This window comes from Phascolarctos cinereus, unplaced genomic scaffold, assembly GCF_003287225.1.
Source record: "Phascolarctos cinereus isolate Bilbo 61053 unplaced genomic scaffold, phaCin_HiC Scaffold_9;HRSCAF=440, whole genome shotgun sequence".
Classification (NCBI taxonomy): domain Eukaryota; kingdom Metazoa; phylum Chordata; class Mammalia; order Diprotodontia; family Phascolarctidae; genus Phascolarctos; species Phascolarctos cinereus.
In genome coordinates, this window is record NW_027556402.1 from 249,936,382 (window position 1) to 249,958,699 (window position 22,318).

Genomic DNA, 22,318 nt, shown 5'->3' on the forward strand with positions numbered 1-22,318 from the left:
TTCCCTGACATCAACTACTTCTGAACTGAATCTTCATCTAGTTCTTAGAAAGTCCAGAAGTTAGCAACATAAAAGCTACAAAAAATGTTTACATGGCTTACATAGGAAGAAGTCATTAGTGCCATAACCACTAGCCTAATCAATGGAATCAAGTGTCACTCATACCATATTACCACGAAGGAAAGAACTATTTATTAAGTATAACTTCAAATTCTTCAAGTATTCCTATCATAAGAATACAAATGAAGAAATGAATGATGAAAGAGACTAAATGACTTGTTGAGGGACACAAGACAGGAAAATGTCATAGTAAACATTACCATCTGATCTCTTCTTATTCCAAGTACAATACTGTACAATGCTTCCTCTGGAAAAGATAAAATCAACACTCTGTCCTTCAGAAATTAGTCTGAATTTGGAGCTGCAGCCTAGCTATAGGAGATTCATATTGGGGTTTCTCCACAATTAGCATGGATGAAGTATAATTTCAAATTCGAAAATTCATTTCAAAATTTCTCACATATCTAGTGGATATTTTCTCCCAGCGGCTTTCCTGAAAGCATTCTTGACTTCCTTGTTCCTCAAGCTGTAGACTAGAGGATTTAACATGGGAATGACCATGGTGTAGAATACTGAAGCCAGTTTGTCTGTGTCCATGGAATGACTTGAGTTGGGTTGGAAGTACATGAAAATGATTGTCCCATAGAAAATAGACACAGCTGTGAGGTGGGAAGCACAGGTGGAGAAGGCTTTATGCCGACCATCAGAAGAGTGAATGTTTAGGATGGCAATGAAGATGAATACATAGGAAGTCACAATTACCAAGAGGGTAAAAGAGACATTAAATCCTGCTAAAATAAAGATCACCACCTCATTGATATGGGTATCTGAGCAGGATAGAGCCAAAAGTGGGGGAATGTCACAGAAAAAGTGATGGACCACATTGGAACTACAAAAGGAGAGGTGAAATATATATCCAATGTTAATAGATGACTGAAGGAAGCCACAAATATAAACCCCAATAGCCAGATGAATACATACACTCAATGTCATGGTGGTGCCATAATGTAGGGGCTTACACACTGCTGCATGGCGATCATATGCCATCACAGCTAGAAGGAAACAGTCTATGCTGGCAAAGGCCATGAAGAAGAACATTTGTGCTGCACATCCATTATAAGAGATGATTTTGTTCTCTGTGAGGAATCCAGCTATTACTTTGGGAGTAATAGCTGAAGAATAACCAAAATCCACCAAAGACAGGTTACTGAGAAAAAAGTACATTGGGTTGTGGAGATGGGAGTCCAAGGAGATCAGTACTACCATACCAAGGTTCCCCAACAGAGTGATCAAATAAATAAGGGTGAAAATGATGAAGAGGGGGATCTGAAGTTCTGGGGTATCTGTTAATCCCACAAGAATGAATTCATTCACCTCTGAGTGATTTTCCATAGATGCCATTCCAGGATGGGGCCAATCACCTGTGACAAGAGACAAACCAACAGAAGTAACTCAGCATAGTTAATTTTGAAACATAAATGATGATAAGACACATATTTCATGTGAAGAGTGGGAGTAGAAGCATGAGGGGGTAGAGAATCAAGTGGTTATCATGGGAGTTACAAAAGCAACTATGCATAAACTCTTGACTAACATTTCCATCTTGTTTTTCAGTCTACTGCAAGCTTAATAATTTCAAAGGTGTTATAGTAAATCTCATTGTCAGGGAGGTGCCTTTGTTCTGGTGAAAATCAGCATAGGAAGGGATGAGTAGGTGAGTAGAGCAGAACACTTTTCTTGGGAGTTTTGTCTGTTCTGACAAACAAGAAAGAAGAGAAGGAAAATTTAGACAGTAGAGAGAAATAAGGAAAGAGGAAAGACTTAATGACAAAAGGGAAGAACAATAATGATGGCCAGGAGTTCAGTGGGTATTTTTATGATAGATCGAAATGCTGATAGGATGTCTGTCTGTGTGGTGACTTAGATAATTACTCTTCCACTCACCCCTTAAATATTTGTGGAAGTCAAACTTTTCAAAAATAATATACAGGAATTACTTGAGGATAAATATTTTATTCCTAAAGTGAATTTTTTTTAGCACTATCTTCTCCCTTTTCTTTTTAATTTTTTTTTTTGGTTTTTCTTTGTGTTTTTTTTTTGGTGAGGCAATTGGGGTTAAGTGACTTGCCCAGAGTCACACAGCTAGTGAGTGTTATGTGTCTGAGGTCGGATTTGAACTGAGGTCCTCCTGACCCCAGGGCCAGCACCCTATCCACTGCACCACCTAGCTGCCCCTGTCTTCTCCCTTTTCAATGCTCTAACATGACCCATGTGGAAACAGGTGGTGCCACGCATAAGTTTGAAGGACATTGTGTCCTCTTGTCTATTTATTTGTTTGCTGAAGATATTTTCCATTGAAGGAGAACTTTGTACTATCTTTTGCTTTCCTTTGGATAAGATCTGGTCAAATACTAGGCTTTACTTAAAGTCTTCCTTGTTTATAATGACCAAATAAAGCTCTGTCTGACTCTAATAGTTTTTTGAAACCTAGCTTCATCACTCTTTCACACTGAGACAGCAGTGGAGGACATTAGTGAAGGATTTAAATAAGCTGCTGCATGTTAGCCAAGACATCTTGCACTGTGAAATAAATCAAACCATTATTGAGCAAGGCGGGACCATGAATGTGACTCATATCTGACTGATAGGTGCTTCTACAACATCCATAATGAGGATGTGGAAAATCAGAAAAGAAGTGAGGTCAATTAAGTTAAAATAATGAAGACCAATACACAAACAGCCTTCTAGTAATATAGCTAACAAGCAGGATGACTTAGAGATCCTAATGTAAGGGGATATACTTGTCCTCAGTGATATCATTAAGACTTTGTGGGGTGATAAATACATGACTGCCATACAGACCTTGAAGAACATACATTATTCAAAATAAACAAGATTCTTAGCAACAAGTTGGAGAAGCATTATATAGTAAAAAGACATATAGCAGAAGAAATTCTGGAACAAGAAAGGAACTGTGTGATGGAAAATATTTGGATAAAGATCAGTGGAGGCAGAAACAAGAGTAGCAATGTCATCAGAGTTGACTAGAGATACTCTAAACAAGAAGAAAAAATGAGTGAGGAATTTGGGAAACATCACAAGCCTGGGCAAAGTGATTCATCAAAGGGTTATTTCATCACCTTTTGAAGAAGAGGGGAGGAAAGTCCATTTTAACAACTCACTCTGTGTTTGATCTGGGAGTTTCAATTCACATCGCAGCAAATACTTCAAAGAGACTATTGCTAGCTTGGTGCTCAGACACAGTTATATCAGTCTCATACATACTACTTTCACACTCACCTGGTAGTTATGATAATGTCAATTAGATGTAGCCATGTCCTTCAAAAGTAATCTCCCTGATGTACGTAAGATTAGGTGGTTTTGAGTTCCCATATATAGAGTCCATATGGATAAAAAGAAGAAAAAAAAATTTGTCTTCCTTTTTGATAATATTAGTAGCTAATATTTATATTGCAATTAAAGGTTTCCAAAATGCTTCACACATTTTATCTCACTCATTTTGTACTCACAAAAATCCTGAGAGGTAGGTGCTATTATTATCCCTAATTTACAGATGAGAAAACCAAGGCGGAAGGAGATCATGCCCTGAGGCACACAGCTGTTAAGTGTTTGAAGTTAGATTTAAATTCTGGTCTTCTTGACTTCACTAATAAGACATTGGATAATCATGTGTTAGTAAAAGTACTGGACCAGCAGCCCAGAAGAGTTGGGTCTAAATTCTACCTCAGACATTTTACTAGCTGTATAGCCCTGAGAAAGTTCCTTAACTTTTCTTATCATCCATTTGGTCACCTGTAAAATGGGGATATAAATAGTTACTGCATCTTTCTTATAGAGTTGTGAGATTAACATGAGTTATTGGATGCAAACCACTATTAAAAGTGAGCTAAGATGATTGAGAGCAGGAACAATGTCTTATATAAACTTTGTGTCAGCCTCAGAGTTAAACACAGTGCTCTGCAAAAGATATGTCCTTAAATAATATTTGTCAATGATTTTTAAGGTTTCATTAACATTAAGCAGCTCTGACTTACTCTGTTGTTCAGTCAGGTCTGACCATTCATCACTCCATTTGATGTTTTCTTGGCAAAGATACTGGAATGGTTTACCATTTCTTCTCCAGCTAGTTTACAGATAAGGAAACTAAGGTAAACAGTGTTAAGTGACTTGCCCAGGTCACACAGCTAGGAGGTGTCTGAGGCTGGATTTAAACTCAAGAAGATGAATCTTCCTGACTCCGAGTCTGGCACACTACCCACTGTGCCATCGAGCTGCCTGCTATACTCTGTACCTTCAAAAATGCCCTTTTAGTTAGTTCAGTACAATCGCCTTGAGAAGATGCCATGTGGCAAATAATAACTGCCATTTTAATAACATTTGAAAATCTGAAAATGCCACATTTCTTTAACGTAGTTGCTACAGGTATTATGATCACAATATTACAGATGAGGAAAATGAAGCTGAAAAGACTTGACCTAGGCCATGCACAGTGTCAGAGAGAGTGCACTTGAACCCAGTTGTTCCGAGGCCCAATTAACTAGGCCATATTTTCCTTCAGATAAACCCTGGAATTGTGGGTTGGGCTTCTTAGAACCTACCTATCTGGAGAAATAAAAATGGAGCTTAGGAAGGTAGAGACAGACCATCACCTTCACATGTGGGTCTTGACTTTGAAGTCCTAACACTAGGAAAGAAGTTATTCTGTTGAAGAAACTTCTCCCTCCTCCCTAATACTGTGTTCAGTGGTCTCTCTTTCAAGAGAAATCCTCCTCGGTCACTGCTTCTTTGCATGCCAGTAGAATTGGTGAATTTCTCTTCTGTAGATTCTCAAGACTAATAATGATTGAATGATTGAAAGGCCTCCTGCTTCCAGGTTGATCTCATAGCAATTAACTCTAATGGTGCATCATTTAGATGTGAAGGGCTGAAGGTCGGAATCAAGGAAGGGCTTTGTATAGACCTTGGCACAAAGCAACTCTTAGGAGACCATGCTACCTTGGAGAAACCTGGCATTTCTTCTCCCAGTTCATGAACAAAACAAACCATTAACTCTGCTGTGACCATGGGGACCAAGTCTTGATCGTCCAAAGAGACCACGTTCTCATAGGTAACTTTGTCAGGCTTACTTCATAAGAAACCCTAGAGGAGGGGGTCTGAAGGCATAACTACTGATCATACACCTTTCATAGGCATGAATAAGGAATGAATTATTGATCAAAAAGGGATAAATGTTATTTAAAAAGAAAAAAATGTAATTGGGATAACATAAAATTGAAAAAAAATTTTGCATGAACAAAATTAATATGGTTATTAAAGTAAGAAGGAAAGAAGTTCACTGGTGAAAAATAGTTGTATCAAATATGTCTGGAAAGACTCTGGTATCCAAAAGGTAGGAAAGAAATGTATGACACCAAAAGCCATTCCTCAATAGACAAGTGGTATAAGATTAGAGGTGATGGCCTTAATCTGGGAGAGGCATTTTGTCCCATGAATTTGAAACCAGGCAGAGCAGCAGGTACAGAGTGGAGAAGTCTTCAGAAGAGTTTTTCTCCTCTACTACAAATATTTCCAGTTTCTTTAACTGATTCTTATATAAGCACTTCTTGGTTTCACTTCTCCAGGCATGCTCCAGGTGTCAGTTGCATTCAGAACTTCAAGATAATATCCAGATGTGGTCTGAGATAGAGCATGATCATTGTCATCTTCATGGTGCATACTATATCTCTATTAAGATAGACTAGAATTATGTTGGAGTGTTGGCTATCATGACACAAGCTATTAAGCTTGCAATCTAGTCAAACTCCTAAATCTTTCACAGAAAGCTTGAGAGAGTCACTCAGACTCTCTGACATAGTGCCAACTCATTTTCAAATGAAATAAATTTTGACAGCACTAAGAAAAACTCAGAAATATCACCAGCTTACTCCCAGTTTTTTAGAAAGGCCTATTCCAGTGCATTGTCAGAGAAGAGGGTTTCTTTTGTTGTTTGTTTGTTTATTTGTTTTCATATCTGTCTCTGTAGGTTGCCATGGTGCAAAGTCATTTACCCTGCATACAGTAGAAAGGAAGGCATAGGGAATAAAGCGTTTTTGTAATTAAAGGTCTGACATATTATATTGCTCCTTCTTGAGGCCCAAATGGAAAGATCTATAGACTTGTATACCTCAGATCTGCTCTCTTACCCCAGCTCCAAAGCCTACTAGCTATGGGACCAGTTTGTCTAAATTTCAGTTTTCTCATTTGTCATGGACTCAACAAAGTCCAATTTAACATTTATTAAATATATATTGTGCCCAAGTCAATGTACTAGCCTCCGCAAATACAAAGAGTAAAAGTGGAAGAGACATTATAGTTTCTTGGGGTAATAAGAAAAACAATGCACAGATAAGCATGATGCAAAATACAATGTGACAAAAGCCAGAAAGTGATCCATGCAAACAATTTAAGGACAGTATGAGGAGATATATCACCTGGGTGAATCAGACATGAGGTTTTGTGGAAGCTGTGCAGTGGAGGCTGGGTCCTGAAGAAAGAGAAGACTTCAATTTCAGATTATGAGGTGGATTAAGTGTATTTCAAGGATGAAGAATGTTCTGTGTGAATACTCAGAATCAGCAGAGGGTAGGACAAGGTCAGCCATTAGACCGTTTTATCTGGAATATCCTAAACTAGGGGTATTTCAAAATAGATAGATTGAATTACAAAACTGTTGTTTTTCCCCTGTGCCTTCCTTTCTGCTGTATGCAGGGTAAATGACTTTATGTGGAAAGCTTAGAGAAAGACTGGGTTGAAAGAAGTGAGACAGAAGTCACTAACCTTTCCTATGACCTGCAGCCAGCCTAGCCCTCATTAATTGCATAGAACAGGGGAACATGATATGGGAGCTTAATAGCAATTAGCAAACCAGAACTTCACTTGTTCCTTCTTCCATTTTAAGAAGTATAGATGTAGGGATATATTTGTAAGCCAAAGATTATAGAAAGAGTTTCTGATCACAAGTCAAATGAGAGTTGAATTGAGGAACTCACAGGAAAGGAGAGGGAAGTTCAAAGAAGAGATGATCTTACAAGGGTACTTTCAAGGATAATTTCCTATGTTCTGTGGCAAAACTGCAAAGGAAAATGTTCGTACTCATTTTATTGAAGTGTTGCAGAGAGGCTTATTGACCATAGCAATCACAGGGAATGGAGTGCAGAATACTAGGTAGCCTTGAAAATGGAGCTTCTGCTAAAATAGGATCCAGTTAAAGTCTAAAAGCTGGCTGTAATCCTCATAGGCAGGGGAGGGGCTTACCAGCTACATAGTACTCTCACTTGATGTTGTACTAGGTATTAGGTAACTGGTGAAGGTAACTGGATAGGTTAAGAGTAGCTGGAGTGACATGTATGATGCCCAGCAGGGAGGAGTAGAGATGCAATGCCCAGGAAGGAGGAGCTGATGCTTTCCCTGAAAGCATTCTTCACTTCCTTGTTCCTCAAGCTGTAGACCAGAGGGTTCAGCATTGGGATAATCATAGTATAGAACATAGATGCCATTTTGTCTATGTCCATGGAGTGACTAGAGCTGGGTTGCAGGTACATGAAGATGATCGTCCCATAGAATATGGACACTGCTGTGAGATGGGAAGTACAGGTGGAGAAGCTTTTTGGCGGCCCTCAACTGACCTTATTCTCAGAATGGCAATGAGGACAAACAGGTAAGAGGTGAAGATGACCATGAGGGCAAAAGAGATATTGAATCCCCCTAATACAAAAAGTACCCACTCATTTATGTGTATATCAGAGCAGGAGAGAGCCAGGAGAGGGGGGATATCACAAAAAAAGTGATGAACGGTATTGGAACCACAGAAAGAAAGGCTAAAGGTATCTCCTACACTCACAGAGGAGGTCAGAAAGCCACAGATGTAGGAGCCAATAGCTAGATGTATGCACACACCTGACGTCATTGTCATAGTATAATATAGAGGCTTGCAAACAGCCACATAACGATCATAGGCCATGGAAGCCAGGAAGAAACTTTCAACAGTGGTAAATGTTGCAAAGAAGAACAACTGTGTAGCACATCCATTGTAGGAGATGACCTTGTCTCCTGTGAGGAGCCCAGCCATCACTTTGGGAGTAATAGCTGAGGAGTAGCCAAAATCCGCCAAAGAGAGGTTACTGAGAAAAAAGTAGATAGGAGTGTGGAGATGGGAGTTCCAAAAGATCAGGGCTGCCATCCCCAGGTTTCCCACCAGTGTGATGATGTAGATGAGGGTGAATATTATAAAGAGTGGTATCTGAAGCTCTGGGACATCTGTTAGTCCCAGAACAATGAACTCATTAACCTCTGAGCCATTCTCCATAGATACTACTGGGAAGTTAGGTCATTTGCCTGTAACAAGAAAGAAAGCATCAGAAGAATGAACTCAGACCTATGCCTGACTCAGAGTCATAAAATATGACCACAAATAAACATGTCTATTGTGAATGGTGGAAATACAGATGTGAGGGATGAGGAGGGCCTAAATGGTTTTCGTGGAAACTGATCCAAGATCTATCATTTTGTTGATCTCATATTCCTCCGAGGCCCTTAAGACTAGTTCTCAACTTTTCTTTTCGGTCTCTGAGATGTAATCTTCTCATACCCATTGCCACTCAGGAAGAGGGGAGCCCTTCTGGTGAGTTAGAGGGATGCATTGTTGTAGATGGCAGGAGAACTAGACTCTTGTTAAAGAACATGCTTCACTCTGAAAAAGATGATAGAAAAACCAACTAAGGGAGAAAAATAGGAGAGAGAAAGGAAAAGAAATCCCAAGAAACAAAAGGCAAAAAAAAAAAAAGATCAAGGGGACAGATGCCAGTGGAACTTTGACTAGGCCACAGATAAATGCATTTCAGTTTTGCAAGAACAAATAGGGCCTGTGCAGGGGAATGAAGTCATCAGCCACTGGGAAGGAATACCTACCAAAAAAGTACAGTTGCAGAGTTATGGAAGTCAAGTCAATCAAAATCATCACAGAATTATTTGACAATAAATTCATTCTTTCTAAGTCTAATTTTCTTTAGGTTATATCCCCACTTGTTTTTAAGAGAGAGAGACAGAGAGAGACACACACACACACACACAGACAGAGACAGAAAGACAGACAGAGAGAGACACAGAAAATATAGATGTGTCATATATAGACATAGAGATATAGATATTGACATAGATTCAGATATAGATATCCCTTAGGGGTCAGGCTCCTGGAGGTGAGTCTCTCTCCCCTAAGTCAGGATGGTCTTTAGGAACTAGACTTGTAGTCCATCACAAACCCACACTCTCAGCCTTTATAGCTTCGAAGGACCTGATAGATTCTGCTTCTTCCATCGTCCTAGAGAACCCAGAGTCACCTCTGTACTAAAATAAAGCACTAGAGGAAGGCCTCGGTAGAAGACATGAGTAGACAGTCTCATGAAGTCCATGTGAACTGGCACCATGAGACAGCCATTAATGAAGACAGAATCACATGATTGCATAGCAGGCAGGGGCCTTGGAGGACATTGAGTTTAACTCATAAAATTCATAAATGAAAAAAAGAATCACTATATTTGGAAACTTTAGTGGCATATTAGAGCCCCTCAGTGGTAATACGAGGAGATAAATTTGTCTTTCCATCTGTCACTGGGACTTGGAAGGATGAGACATACCTGGAACATACTTCTGGGAGGGTGTGCAGTGAATGAACTAGGATAGGTAAAAGCATACCCATTAGATTGATAAAGTTAGCAACAAAGGAAAATGACAGATTTTGGAGGAGCTACAGGAAAACAGACGCATAAAAGGTCTTTTTGGTGGAGTGATGAATTAGTCCAGCCATTATGGCAGACACAAGTGAATGAAACCTTTACTCAGCCTATATAGTACTGAAAATAAAGAAAGAGGAAAAGAACATCAAATGCACAAAAATATTTATAGCCAGACTCTTTGTATTGGTAAAAGATTGGAAACTGAGGAAGTCTTCATTTATTGGTGTTTAGTTTAACAAATTATGGTTTATGAGTAGAATCAAATATATGTTATATATATGTTATATATATGTTATATAAATGTTATATAAATGTTATAAGAAATCATGAAAGTAGTGGTTTCAGAGAAACCTAGGAAGCCACGTATAAACTGACAGTCAAAAGAGTAGAACAAGATTTGTTGTTCGGTTGTTTTAGTCATGCGTGTGATTCTTTGTGACCCCATCCAGTGTTTTCTTGGCAAAGATGTAAGTGTGGTTTCCAATCTCCTACTTTGCCTCCATTTACAGGTGATGAAACTGTGGCAAGCAGTTTCTGTTTGTAAGTGATCTGCCCAGGGTCCTACAGCTAGTAAGTGTCTAAGGACATCTTTGAAAATGTGAAGATGAGTCTTCCTGACTCTAGGCCTGGCCCTCTATCCACTGCACCACCTAGCTTCCCTAGAGCCAGGAGAACAATTGTGCAATAAGAACATGTTAAAAGGGGAACAGTTTTTTATGACTTCGAGATGTCTGACCGATTTAGTGACAAGCCAAGATGGCAGAGGACATAGATGAAGCACGCCATCGACCTTCTGAGAGGTCATACACTCAAATCCAGAATGAGACCTACGTTTTTGTGTGCCAATGTGCAAATTTGTGTTGCTTTAGTATGCATATTTTTTCTTTATCAATTGGGGGCAGTGAGGGGGAAGTGAGAGGAAGAGAAAATGTGTGTTAATTGAAAAAAAAAAACAAATTCACCACCACTGTATATCAAGAAGAAATGCTCATATGCTCAAATCTAATATTCTAAGAGGTACCCATGGTGGAAATTCTTTCAGTAAAGCATTTGGTGATTTGGCAGCAGAAATAAAAGGAATATCATCATAAGCATTGGCTTTTGACCACTTGAGCTAGAAGAGGAAACATGTGAGGCATTTGGGAAACATCATGGATTGAACATGGAATTATAATTATAGCATCATCATAATAGTATATAGTATAAGTGTAACAGACTTATGGAAGCAGTGACATCAATTATTTGGAAATCTACTGGATTTTTTTTCCTCTCTCTGTCTCTCTCCCTCCCTTTTTCTGTCTCTCTGTCTCTCTCCAACAATTTCTTGATTAACAAATGTTTCATCCTTCAAAGAAAGCAACACATAAATTTTGTTCTGTATCTGCTTGTCAACAGGGAGGAACTGATAACAAAAGGAAATAATAGAAACTGCAGTTGTAGGGGCAGGTAGGTGGTGCAGTAGATAGAGCACTGGCCCTGAAGTCTGGAGGACCTGGGTTCAAATCCGGCCTCAGACCAAACACTTGACGCCTATTAGCTGTGTGACCCTGGGAAAGTCACTTAACCCCAATTGCCTAAAAAAAACCCCAAAAGCAAACAAACAAAAACCCCCTGCAATTGTTTAATGATGAACTCACCTTGGGGTTTCAGAAGTAATTGCAAAGGATCCTATTTTTCATTCATTGCTGGGATTATTAAAATGGTCAATCAGGCGAATGCTATTGACAAAGTCTGCCTAAAATTTATTTGATGATTTTATACAATCTCTCATGACATTCTTTTGAGAAAGATATAGAGTTTTGCCAGCTAATAGAGCATTTAGGAGGATTCAGCAGTAATTAAATTACCAGATCCAAAACTCCAAAATAAATGGTTTAATATTAACTTGTAAGACATTCTCCAATGAGTTATGCCCAGTAAGTGTAACAAAAGCTAGCATTTCTATAACATCTTCAGGTTTGTGAAATGCTTTTTTATCTCATGAAGAGTTACGAAGGGTTAGACAGGATTGAACAACAACAAAATACCTTTAGTTGAAACCAGGGGTGGGGAACCTTTGGCCTTGAGAACACGTATGGCCCTCTAGGTCCTCAAGCACCTCCCTTTGAATCCAAACTTCACAGAACAAATCCCTGAATATGGTTGAAACAAATACGTGTAACTCAGTAGAGATAAATATCAAATTTTGCACTGAAATTAAAAAACTCAATTTTGTAAGTACAAAATTGAGAAAACATTATTTGACTGTAGTTTGTCCAATAAAGATTGGGGGGGGGGATGTTGAATGTACTGCAAGATCAGTATGAGGGAAGAATACGCTATAATAGTCAAACATACTAATGTGACATTCTGAGGCCTATCACGTAGTAAGAAGATGGTGACTGTCTGCCCGCACTCTACATCTGGAATGTTATACACATCTGGGGATCATGGTGGTAGAGCTAGAAGGGGCCTTCTACGTCATCAAGTCTAATGGCCTCATTTTAAACTGATGAGGAAACTGAGGCAGAGAAAGGAGAAGTGAAGTTGCCCTGGGTGGTACAGCAGATAGAGTTCTAGACTTTCACTCAGGTAGACGTGAACTTGAATCCTGCCTCATAGGTGTAGAAGCTACATGACCCTGGGCTAGTTACTTCTGCTTAGTCTCATCTGTAGAGTGGTCATAATAATAGTAATAACTATGTCACAGATGAGAATCAACAGAGATTTCATATTATGTTATATATTATTTATGTCATTTTCATTATATTATATAGATACATGATTATATGTTATATTATGTGGTACAGGGGATAGAGCCCTAGGCCTGGAGTCAGGAAGACCTGAGTTAAAATCCAACTTTAGATACTAGCTTACTAACCCTGGGCAAATCGCTTAACCCTGTTACCTCAGTTTCCTCATCTGTGAAATGAGTTAGAGAATGTAATGAGAAACTACTCCAGTGTCTTTGCCAAGAAAACCCCAAATAGGGTTAGGAAGAGTGAGACATGACTGAAAAACAACTGAACAATAACAACAATATGCAATATACATATATCACATGTGTATATACACGCATATGTGTGTATATATGTATATATGTGTGTGTATGTATCTATATGTATATGAGAGAGAGAGAATTTTTCTTTTTGCAAACCTTAAAGTATTATTTAGATGTTAGTTCTTTTTCTTATTGCCCTGGGTCACACAGCTGTTGAGTGTCTGAAGGGGGATTTGAACCTAAGTCTTTTGACAACAAGTCTAAGACTTTATGTATAACTCAACTTGGGTTCCTCAGTTTTTGTACCACATTCAAGGAAGAATATTGAAAAGCTGGAGAGGTTTCTGAGGTGAGCAATTAAAAAGGAGAAAAGTTTCCAAATGAAGCCATAGCAGGATCAGTAGAAGGAACTGATTGCTGTTAGCACAGGGGAAGCAAAGACTCAGATATCACATGGCAGCAGTCTTCAAGGCTACCATGGAAGACTGATTAGAATTCTTCTGCTTGATTGTAGGGGTTTGCTAAGGAACATGGAGTGGGGGGAGGTGGTTCCAAAGGGCAAATATGAACTTGATAGGAGGAAGACTTTCCTAAAAAGGAGAAGTATTCCAAAGTCAGGTGAGTGGCTCAGGAGATTGGGTATTTTCCCTCCTTTTTGGTCTTTGGGGAAAGACTCAATGATTACTTGTCAGGTTTATTGTGGAGGAAACTCATTCTCAAGTATGGGGAGGGTGAAAAAACTAATGGGCAACCTTCTAACTCTTACATTCAGTAACATTTCATAATTAATGGAGTAAGACTAAGGCCCCCAGCACAAAAGACAGACAAGAATAATGGCATAGAAACATGGAGAATGCACAATTCACATGAGGAGAAAAAGCATCCACACTGAGGAGAACATAAAGCCACCAGAACAACACAATTTTGAAATGTTTTTAAAGATTAGTTTTCTTTTATCATGGGGGTAATGAAATGTAGGCAGTACAATTTACTTCTTGTGAGGTGGTAGAGTAGGTGAATACTGTTGATAATCTACCTGGAATTTATTTGATAAAGTGTCTCATGAGATTCTTTTGGAATAAGACATAGAAAGTTTTACTACTTGACAATACAATTAGGAGGATTTAGCAGTAATTAAACTTCCAGACCCCAAACTTAGTCATTAATGGTTAAATTTTAATTTTGTAAGACTTTCTTGGGGCAGCTGGCTGGTGTAGTGGATAGAGCACTGGCCCTGGAGTCAGGAGGACCTGAGTTCAAATCCAACCTCAGACACTTAATACTTACTAGCTGTGTGACCTGGGCAAGTCACTTCACCCCATTGCCTAGCCCCCACTCCCCCCCCCATTGGTCAAAAATAAATTCTTCAGTTCTTCAGATAACAGTAACAATGGTTGGTACATCTATAAGTCAATAAATAAGTTCTTTCTGGACCCCAGTTTACTCCTCTGTAACATCCAAGGAGTAAACTTTTGGAGTACCTGCTTTACTGGGAATTTTTAAGATTGAATGAAGTTATATATATATATATATATATATATATATATATATATATATATATATATATATATACACATATATATACACATATATATGTATATATATATACACATATATATATACATATATGTATATGCATATATATACATATATGTATATATATATGTATGTATGTATACACACACACACATACACACACACACACACACACACACACACACACACACACACATATATATATATATATATATTATATATATATATATATATATGATTCTCTATGCAAATGTTAAAGTGCTAAAGAAACCCCTGGGATTGTTATTGATTTAATTATTATCACTACTGTTACTTCCAGAATCCCATTGGCCAAGCCACTTACCATCTCAGGGCCTGAATTTATTGATGTGTAAAATAAAATTATTTGACTTCTAATCCAAATTTTGTAACTACTATTTTTTGTGCTGTACATGAGGTCAATTCATCCCTCTTCTGACCTTAACTGTAAAATGGGGATAAAAATACTTGTACAATATAAGTCAACAGGTTTTGTGAGGAATACTTGCTTAAAACTTAAAATACTTTAGAAATGGAAGTTACAAGAAGCCTTCAGTTATCATGGAGAGCATGGTGAGGGGGGCTAAGGAGAAGATTAGGGTTAGATCAGAGTGAGTCATGATGGGGAGAAATTGAGGAGTTCTCTGATAAGAGGATATGGGCACCTTTGCATGTCCTCTTTTTTATAGATTAGGCCAGGTGTGGGGAATCTGTGGTCTTGAGGTCACAAGTGGTCATTTAGGTCCTTGGGTGAGGTCCCAAAAGAATTTGTTGTGTGAAGTTTGGATTCGGTCAAAGGACCTAGGGTTGAGAATCTAGAAGTTCCTTGAGGCTTTGAGGCCAAAGGTTCCCTGCCCCTAGGTTAGACTCTTTAGGTGGATGCTTTACCCTTTCTGGAATCTTCCAGACCTGATGCAGATTCTTTGCATCATATTTTGTTCCTTAGGCATTCCAGACTCCAAAGGTTGTTTACATTCATCCATCAAACACCATTATGTTAAAATTATTCGTAATCACTAAATAATGCATAGAAACATTGATAAAAATTAATTAAAAAGCCAGTGACACAATTTCTACTGCCCTACAAATAACTAATGTTAGTTACATATTTAATAAAGCAATAAATCTCATGGAAAAATATTTATCGTTGCTGAGCCTAATTCAAGTAGTTCAGACAGCCACTCAAGGGCTGTCTAGTTGGCCCAAAGCTTCTATGCTCAGTATTGTTGCCAATGATAACAAGTTGCTCTAGAGAAGAGAATGGAAGCTGGCTGAGCTGGTCTGAATCAGGTGGGGAATGCTACCGTGCCTGTGACTTTATAGCTTTATCACTGTTACAAGGTTTATGTGGCCATGAACCACTAAAAAGGGGAGTTATTATTACTCACACAGACTGTGAGGTTTACACAGAATAAAAAAAAAAAGCTAGCATTTATACGCAAATGGTTCAGTGATCAGAATTCTGGGATTTGAGTCAGGAAGACTTGTCTTTCTGAGTTCAAATCTGGCCTGACACTTACTAACCCTGGGCAAGTCACTTAACCCTGTTTGACTCAGTTTTCTCATCTGTAAAATGAGCTGGAGAAGGAAATGGCAAACCACTCCAGTATCTTTGCCAAGAAGAGTCAAACATAACTGGACAGCCAGTAGCTACATGGCACTGTAACATTTTCAGGATGCTTTACAAATATTATCTCAGTGTCCCCATGTTTTCCTGTATGTAGCTTGTTTGCATATATTTGTTTGCTGCTTGTCTCTCCCATTAGATGATGAGCTCTTTGAGGGCAGGCACTGTCTTTTGCTTCTTTTTGTATGCTCTGTACTTTGCAGAGTGCCTGGCACATAGTAGGAGCTTAATGAATTGTTAATTGACTGACTATGAAGACAACATGCTAGGAGATAAGTGCTCTTATCATGCCCATCTTGTAGATGAAGGTATTGAGGCTGAGAAAAATTTAGTGACTTGCCCAGCATCACACAGTCAATAAGGGTCTGAAGCAGGATTTGAATGCAGTTTTACCTGAATCCAAGGCCACTGCTCTATCACTATGCCTCCTACTTACTTCTCTATCATACATGCTAATGGAAGAAAATGTACTCTGGGTAGAATAAAAAATAAAGCAAATAGAGGACAGGCAGGTAGAGGCAGTATTTTGTAATACATACAGCAATGAGGTTGGAATCAGGAAGACTTGGGTTTGAATTCTGCCATGGCCACTTCCTGGGCAATTCTACTCCCTTCTCTGAGCCTCAGTGTCCTTGTCTGGTAAATGGGGATAATAAAATGCCAATGGAACCTCCCTCCTGTGATTATCTTTAGATGCAAGTGAGGTATTGGATGCACAACACTTTGTAAACTGTAAAAGTGCCTATAAATGTGATTTGCTACTAGGAACCACATCTATTCTAATCTTTGGATCTTCCCCAGAATTTTATAGCATGATCTACAGAGAGTATGTACTTAATTAGTGTTTGCTGATTTATTAACATTTTATTAGCATTAGAGTTCTGCCTTGATCCCTTCAAAATACTTTCTCAAGACTTTATACCTTAAATTACTGCAATGAAATCAGCTTGAAAAGCTGCAGGCAAAGTAGAGACTATTAATTTGTGTTTGTATAAAGAATATTGATTCATGCATAGAGAACCCTTTAAGGTTTGCAAATCAGTTTTCCATACACTAACTCATGTAAGTTTCATAACAACCTTCTGAAGTAGATACCATGGGTATTGTTAACCCATTTAGTGACTGCAGGAAATGAGGCTCAGAGATTCTAGTCTCTTGAAATGACAGACACAACATTTGAGCCAAGGTCTTCTTGACTCCAAGTCTAGATTGATATTGTCTATTGCAAGTTTCCTCCCAAATAAACTATGAAGTCTTGAATTGAATGTCCCAGAACTTACCTGGCATGTACAGAAAGGTGGATGTGACTCCAAAAAAGAGGGGTGGCCAAAAAATTACACACGTAGGTCTTGGATTTTTAGTCCCAAGCCCAGGAAGCAGGCAATCCTCTTGGAAAAATGCTTCCCTAGTCCTTGGTCTTATGTTCAAACATCCCTAGATCTGAAGGGGACACACCTGGCCTGTGTGGATGATAGTAGAGTTGTGATTTTCCCCCTAGATCAGTCTCTTGATGAATAATAGAAATCAAATGAATGATGTAGTGACTCAGGTGATTCTGCTCCCCAAGGAGGAAGAGCTATGTGTCTTAATAATGAAACATATCGAAGTTAATAGATGAAGTCAGGGATCAGGAAGTGACTTTATGAAGATGTGGGAGCCCTTCAGCGCTTAAGAGATGTTGGCCCTTAGAGATACTTGGCAGCTCTACCACCAATTTGTGAAGGAAAAAAATCATTAAATTCTGTGCTGATCATGGAGGACACAGCTTGATTGTCCAGGGAGATTGTTTTCTCATGGGCATGTTATCATTTTTAGCTTGTTGTCAGCAAAGTGAGGTAAAAAATAAGCCATGACCAAGGAGATAACAAAACTAGGATTATAATTAATGATAATCATTGTCTCTAATGTGAATACATTGAAGGGGCTGTGGTGAAGATCAAATGTGATATTACTTATGAAAGGCCAAGGTAGGGTAGGGAAAAGAGCGCTGAATTTGGAGGCAGAGGATGTGGGTTGGAGTCTTAGCTCACTGTGAAACCTTAGGCAAGTTACTTACCATACCTGAGCTTTGTTTTCCTCATTTGTAAAACGGAAATAAGCATATATGCATGCTCTAATTGCCAGAATCATTGTGAAGACAGTGCTCCGTATTATGAGGATTATGCTTTTTGTAAATCACAGAATGTTTTTATTCTCATGGATGCTCACATTATCATTTTTGGGTCTATACTTTGCTCCCAATTTAGCTATCCCCAACCTCCTCCTTGACTTGGCTCTCTCTGCTTAGTAGTTCTGGTCCTCAAGAACATGTATGCCCTTATGTTCTAATTCAATAGTATCTTAGGGGGATGCAGTAGTAATCATTTGTTAAGGATTTAGCAGAGTCTTTGACCATCTCCCTTCTGCTATTCTTGCAGATAAAATGCAGAGATGTAGTCTAAATGGTAAAGAGTATAGCAGAGAGTATACAGAACTGTGTGAATATCTAGGTTCAAGAAAGAGTCATTAATGGCTCAATGTCAGCTTGGAAAGTGGTCTCTCCTAATCCTTTGTCTATTACTATCTCTCACATATTGTGATTTACTGTTTATATGTTTTGTGTTCACTTATATGTGTGTATGCAAGTAGTTTCACCCCAAAGAATGTGTGATCCTCTTGGAGACAGAAAGTTTTATTTTTGCTTTTGAATCCCCAGAACCTATTACAATGCCTTGCTCATTATAGGTGCTTAATTGACTGTTGTTGATTTGAATTGAATTATCAATCACTTGGAGAAAGGCACAGTGGCATCCTTATGAAATCTGCATATAACACAAAGTTAGTGTGGATAGCTAACACATTGAACTGAAGATCCAAAGATATTTCAGCAGGGCAAAATGCTGAGTTAAATCTAATAAGATAAAATTTTTAAAAGAAACACGAAGACCAGCAAAAATTGAGGCGTTGCAAGAAACATTACTTCCTCTGAAGATTAAAAAGGTTTGAGAGACATAGTTTCAGGGTAATTTGATCATTTCATTAATAAAGCCAGCAGGTTATTAATAAAAGGATGGCCATTTGGCCATCTCTCCTAGACCAAAGACCCCTAATGGAGGTGAGGTCATAATTCATATGACTTTTGAAGAGTAGGAGTGCTTACGGGACGGGAATAAACTCAGATTGGTCAACACAATGAGAGGTGTGGGCTCTATTAAAATGAAGGTCTTGGAGCATGTGACTTAGGTCACTCAAATCTTGGTAAAAAGACATCAATGACCATATCACTTGTCTTGGTATTAGGTAGAATCAACATTTTCCCAGGACCTGTGGGAGCAAACACAGTGGATAGGAATTCACCCATTAGCCCAAACCTGGAATTTCTTTTACTGTCTGATTGGATCTTGGCTTGAGTAAACCTTTTTTTCTTTTTAGTTTTCTCAGGAAATTGATTTGGACTTTTTTCCATTTTCTTTTCACTGACTAAAGTAACTTCCTTTTAAAAAGTATTTATTATTTTATTTTCCCCTACTTACATGTAAAAACAATTTTTAACATTTGTTTTTAAAACTTTGAGTTCCAAATTCTCTCCCTTCCTTTCTCTCCCATTGAGAAGGTAAACAATTTGATATAGGTTATACATAGGTAGTCATGCAATACATTTCCATATTAGTCATGTTGTGAAAGAAAATAGACCAAAAAAAACCTCAAGAAAAGTAAAAACAGTATGCTTCAATCTGCATTCAGACACTATCAGTTCTTTTTCTGAGGACAGACAACATTTTTCATCCTAAGTCTTTCAGAGTTATCTTGGACCATTGCATTGTGGAGAATAGCTAAGTCACTCACAGCTGATCATCTTACAATAATACTGTTGCTTTGTACATAATACATTTCACTTTGCATCAGCTCATGTAAGTCTTTCCAGGTTTGTCTCAGAGAATCCTACTCATCATTTCTTATAGCACAGTAATATTTCATAACAATCATATGCCACAATTTGTTCAGCCATTCTCTAATTGATGGGCAACCCCTTCATTTACATTTCTTTGCCACCAGAAATGAGCTGCTATAACTATTTTTATACATATAGGTCCTTTTTCTCTTTGTTTTTTTTGTTTTTATCTCTTTTGGGATACAGACCTAGTAGTGGTATTGCTAGGTCAAAGGGTATGCATGGTTTCGTAGCCCTCTGGGCATAGTTCCAAATTTCTCTACAGAATGCTTAAATCAGTTCACAACACAACACAATGCACTGTCTCATTTTTTCCATATCCTCTCCAACATTTGTCATTTTCCTTTTTTTCCACTCCAACATTTGTCATTTTCCTTTTCTGTCCTATTAGCCAATTTAATAGTATGAGGTAGTGCCTCAGAATTGTTTTAATTTGCATTTTTCCAATCAATAGTGAGTTAGAGCATTTTTTTTCCATATGCTATAGCTTTGATTTGTTCACCTGAAAATTGTTCATATATTTTGATCATTTATCAATTGGGGAATGGCTCTTATTTTTGTAAAGTTGACTTAGTTTTCTATGTGTTTGAGAAATAAAGCCTTTATCAGAGAAACTTGCTTTAATTTTTTTCACAGTTAATATTGTTAACTATATTTCCCTCCATGCTATTCCCCTGCTCCATTTATTCTATAATCTCTCTCCTTTCACCCGGTCCCTCCTGAAATGTGTTTTGCTTCTAACTACCACCTCCCTCACTCTTTGTTCTATCATCCTCCCTTTTTCTTATCCTCTTCCCCCTTACTTTCTTGTAGGGTAAGATAGATTTCTATACCCAACTGAGTGTGTATGTTATTCCCTCTTCAAGCCAATTTTGATAAGAGTAAGGTTGACTCACTCCTCCTCACCTTCCCCATCTTCCCCTCCACTATAAAAGCTTTATCTTGCCTCTTTTATGTGAAATAATTTATCCCATTCTACCTCTCCCTTCTCCTTTCTCCCAGTACATTCCTCTCTCACATTTTAATTTTATTTTTTATGTGTAATTCCTTCATATTCAACTCATACCTGTATACTCTGTCTATATTTGCTCCTTCTAACTGCCCTAATAATGAGAAAGTTCTTATGAATACAAGTGTCATATTCCCATGTAGGAATGTAAACAGCTTAACCTTATAAAATCCCTTACAATTTCCCTTTCATGTTTACCTTTTCATGCTTCTCTTAAGATTTGTATTTGAAAGTCAAATTTTTAATTCAGTTCTGATCTCATCAAGAATCCTTGAAAGCCCTCTATTACATCGAATATCCATTTCCCCCTCTAAAAGATTATACTTGGTTTTACTGGGTAGGTGATTCTTGGTTTTAATCCTGGTTCCTTTGCCTCCCACAATATCACATTCCAATCCCTCTGATCCTTTAATGTAGAAGCTGCTAAATACTGTGTTATCTTGACTATGGCTCCATGATATTTGAATTGCTTCTTTCTGGATGCTTGCAATACTTTCTCCTAGACCTGCAAGTTCTACAATCTGTCTATAATATTCCTTGGAATTTGCATTTTGGAATCTGTTTCAGGAGGTGATAGGTGGATTCTTTCAATTTCTATTTTACGCTCTAGTTCTAGAATATCAGGGCAGTTTTCCTGATAATTTCTTGAAAGATTTGTCTAGGGTCTTTTTTTTTATTATGGATTTCAAGTAGTCCAATAATGTTTAAGTTCTCTCCCTGGATCTGTTTCAAAGATCAGTTGTTTTTCCAATGAGATAGTCCACATTTTCTCCTATTTTTTCATTCTTTTGATTTTGTTTGATTGTTTCTTGATGTCTCAGAAAGTCATTAGCTTCTGCTTGCCCAGTTCTAAGTTTTAAGGAATTATTTTCTGCAATGAGCTTTTGTACCTCCTTTTGCATTTGACAAATTCTCCTTTTCAATGAGTTTTTTTTTTATTCACTGAATCTTTGTGCCTTTTTTTCCCCATTTGGCCAATTCTGCTTTTGAAGGCATTCTTCTCCTTATTTTTTTTTTTTGTACCTCTTTTACCATTTGACCTAATCTCTTTTTAAGGTGTTATTTTCTCTGGTATTTTTTTTTTTGGTCTCCTTTACCAAGCTGTTGACTTGTTTTTTAATGATTTTCTTGCATCACTCTCATTTCTCTTCCCAGTTTTTCCTCTACCTCTCTTACTTGATTTTCAAAATCCTTTTTGAGCTCCAATGCTCTGAGACCAATTCATATTTTTCTTGGAGGCTTTGGATGTAGGACTTTATCTTCTTCTGAGTGTGTGTTTTGCTCTTCTTTCTCAGTATAGTAACTTCCTATGGTCAGAATTTTTTCTATTGTTTGCCCATCTTCCCAGCCTATATCTTGACTTTTA

General features: G+C 38.0%; 1 protein-coding gene and 1 pseudogene across 1 annotated transcript; both read right to left on the bottom strand.

The window, feature by feature from the left end:
• Positions 1-516: 516 nt before the first annotated feature.
• On the bottom strand, positions 517-1,461 carry LOC110200765 (olfactory receptor 5B2-like). The gene has a single exon (XM_020976171.1). It carries the CDS (start codon positions 1,459-1,461, stop codon positions 517-519), a length of 945 nt encoding a protein of 314 aa, XP_020831830.1.
• A 5,981-nt stretch (positions 1,462-7,442) lies between these two features.
• On the bottom strand, positions 7,443-8,428 carry LOC110200764 (olfactory receptor 5B2-like; annotated as a pseudogene).
• Positions 8,429-22,318: the final 13,890 nt, after the last annotated feature.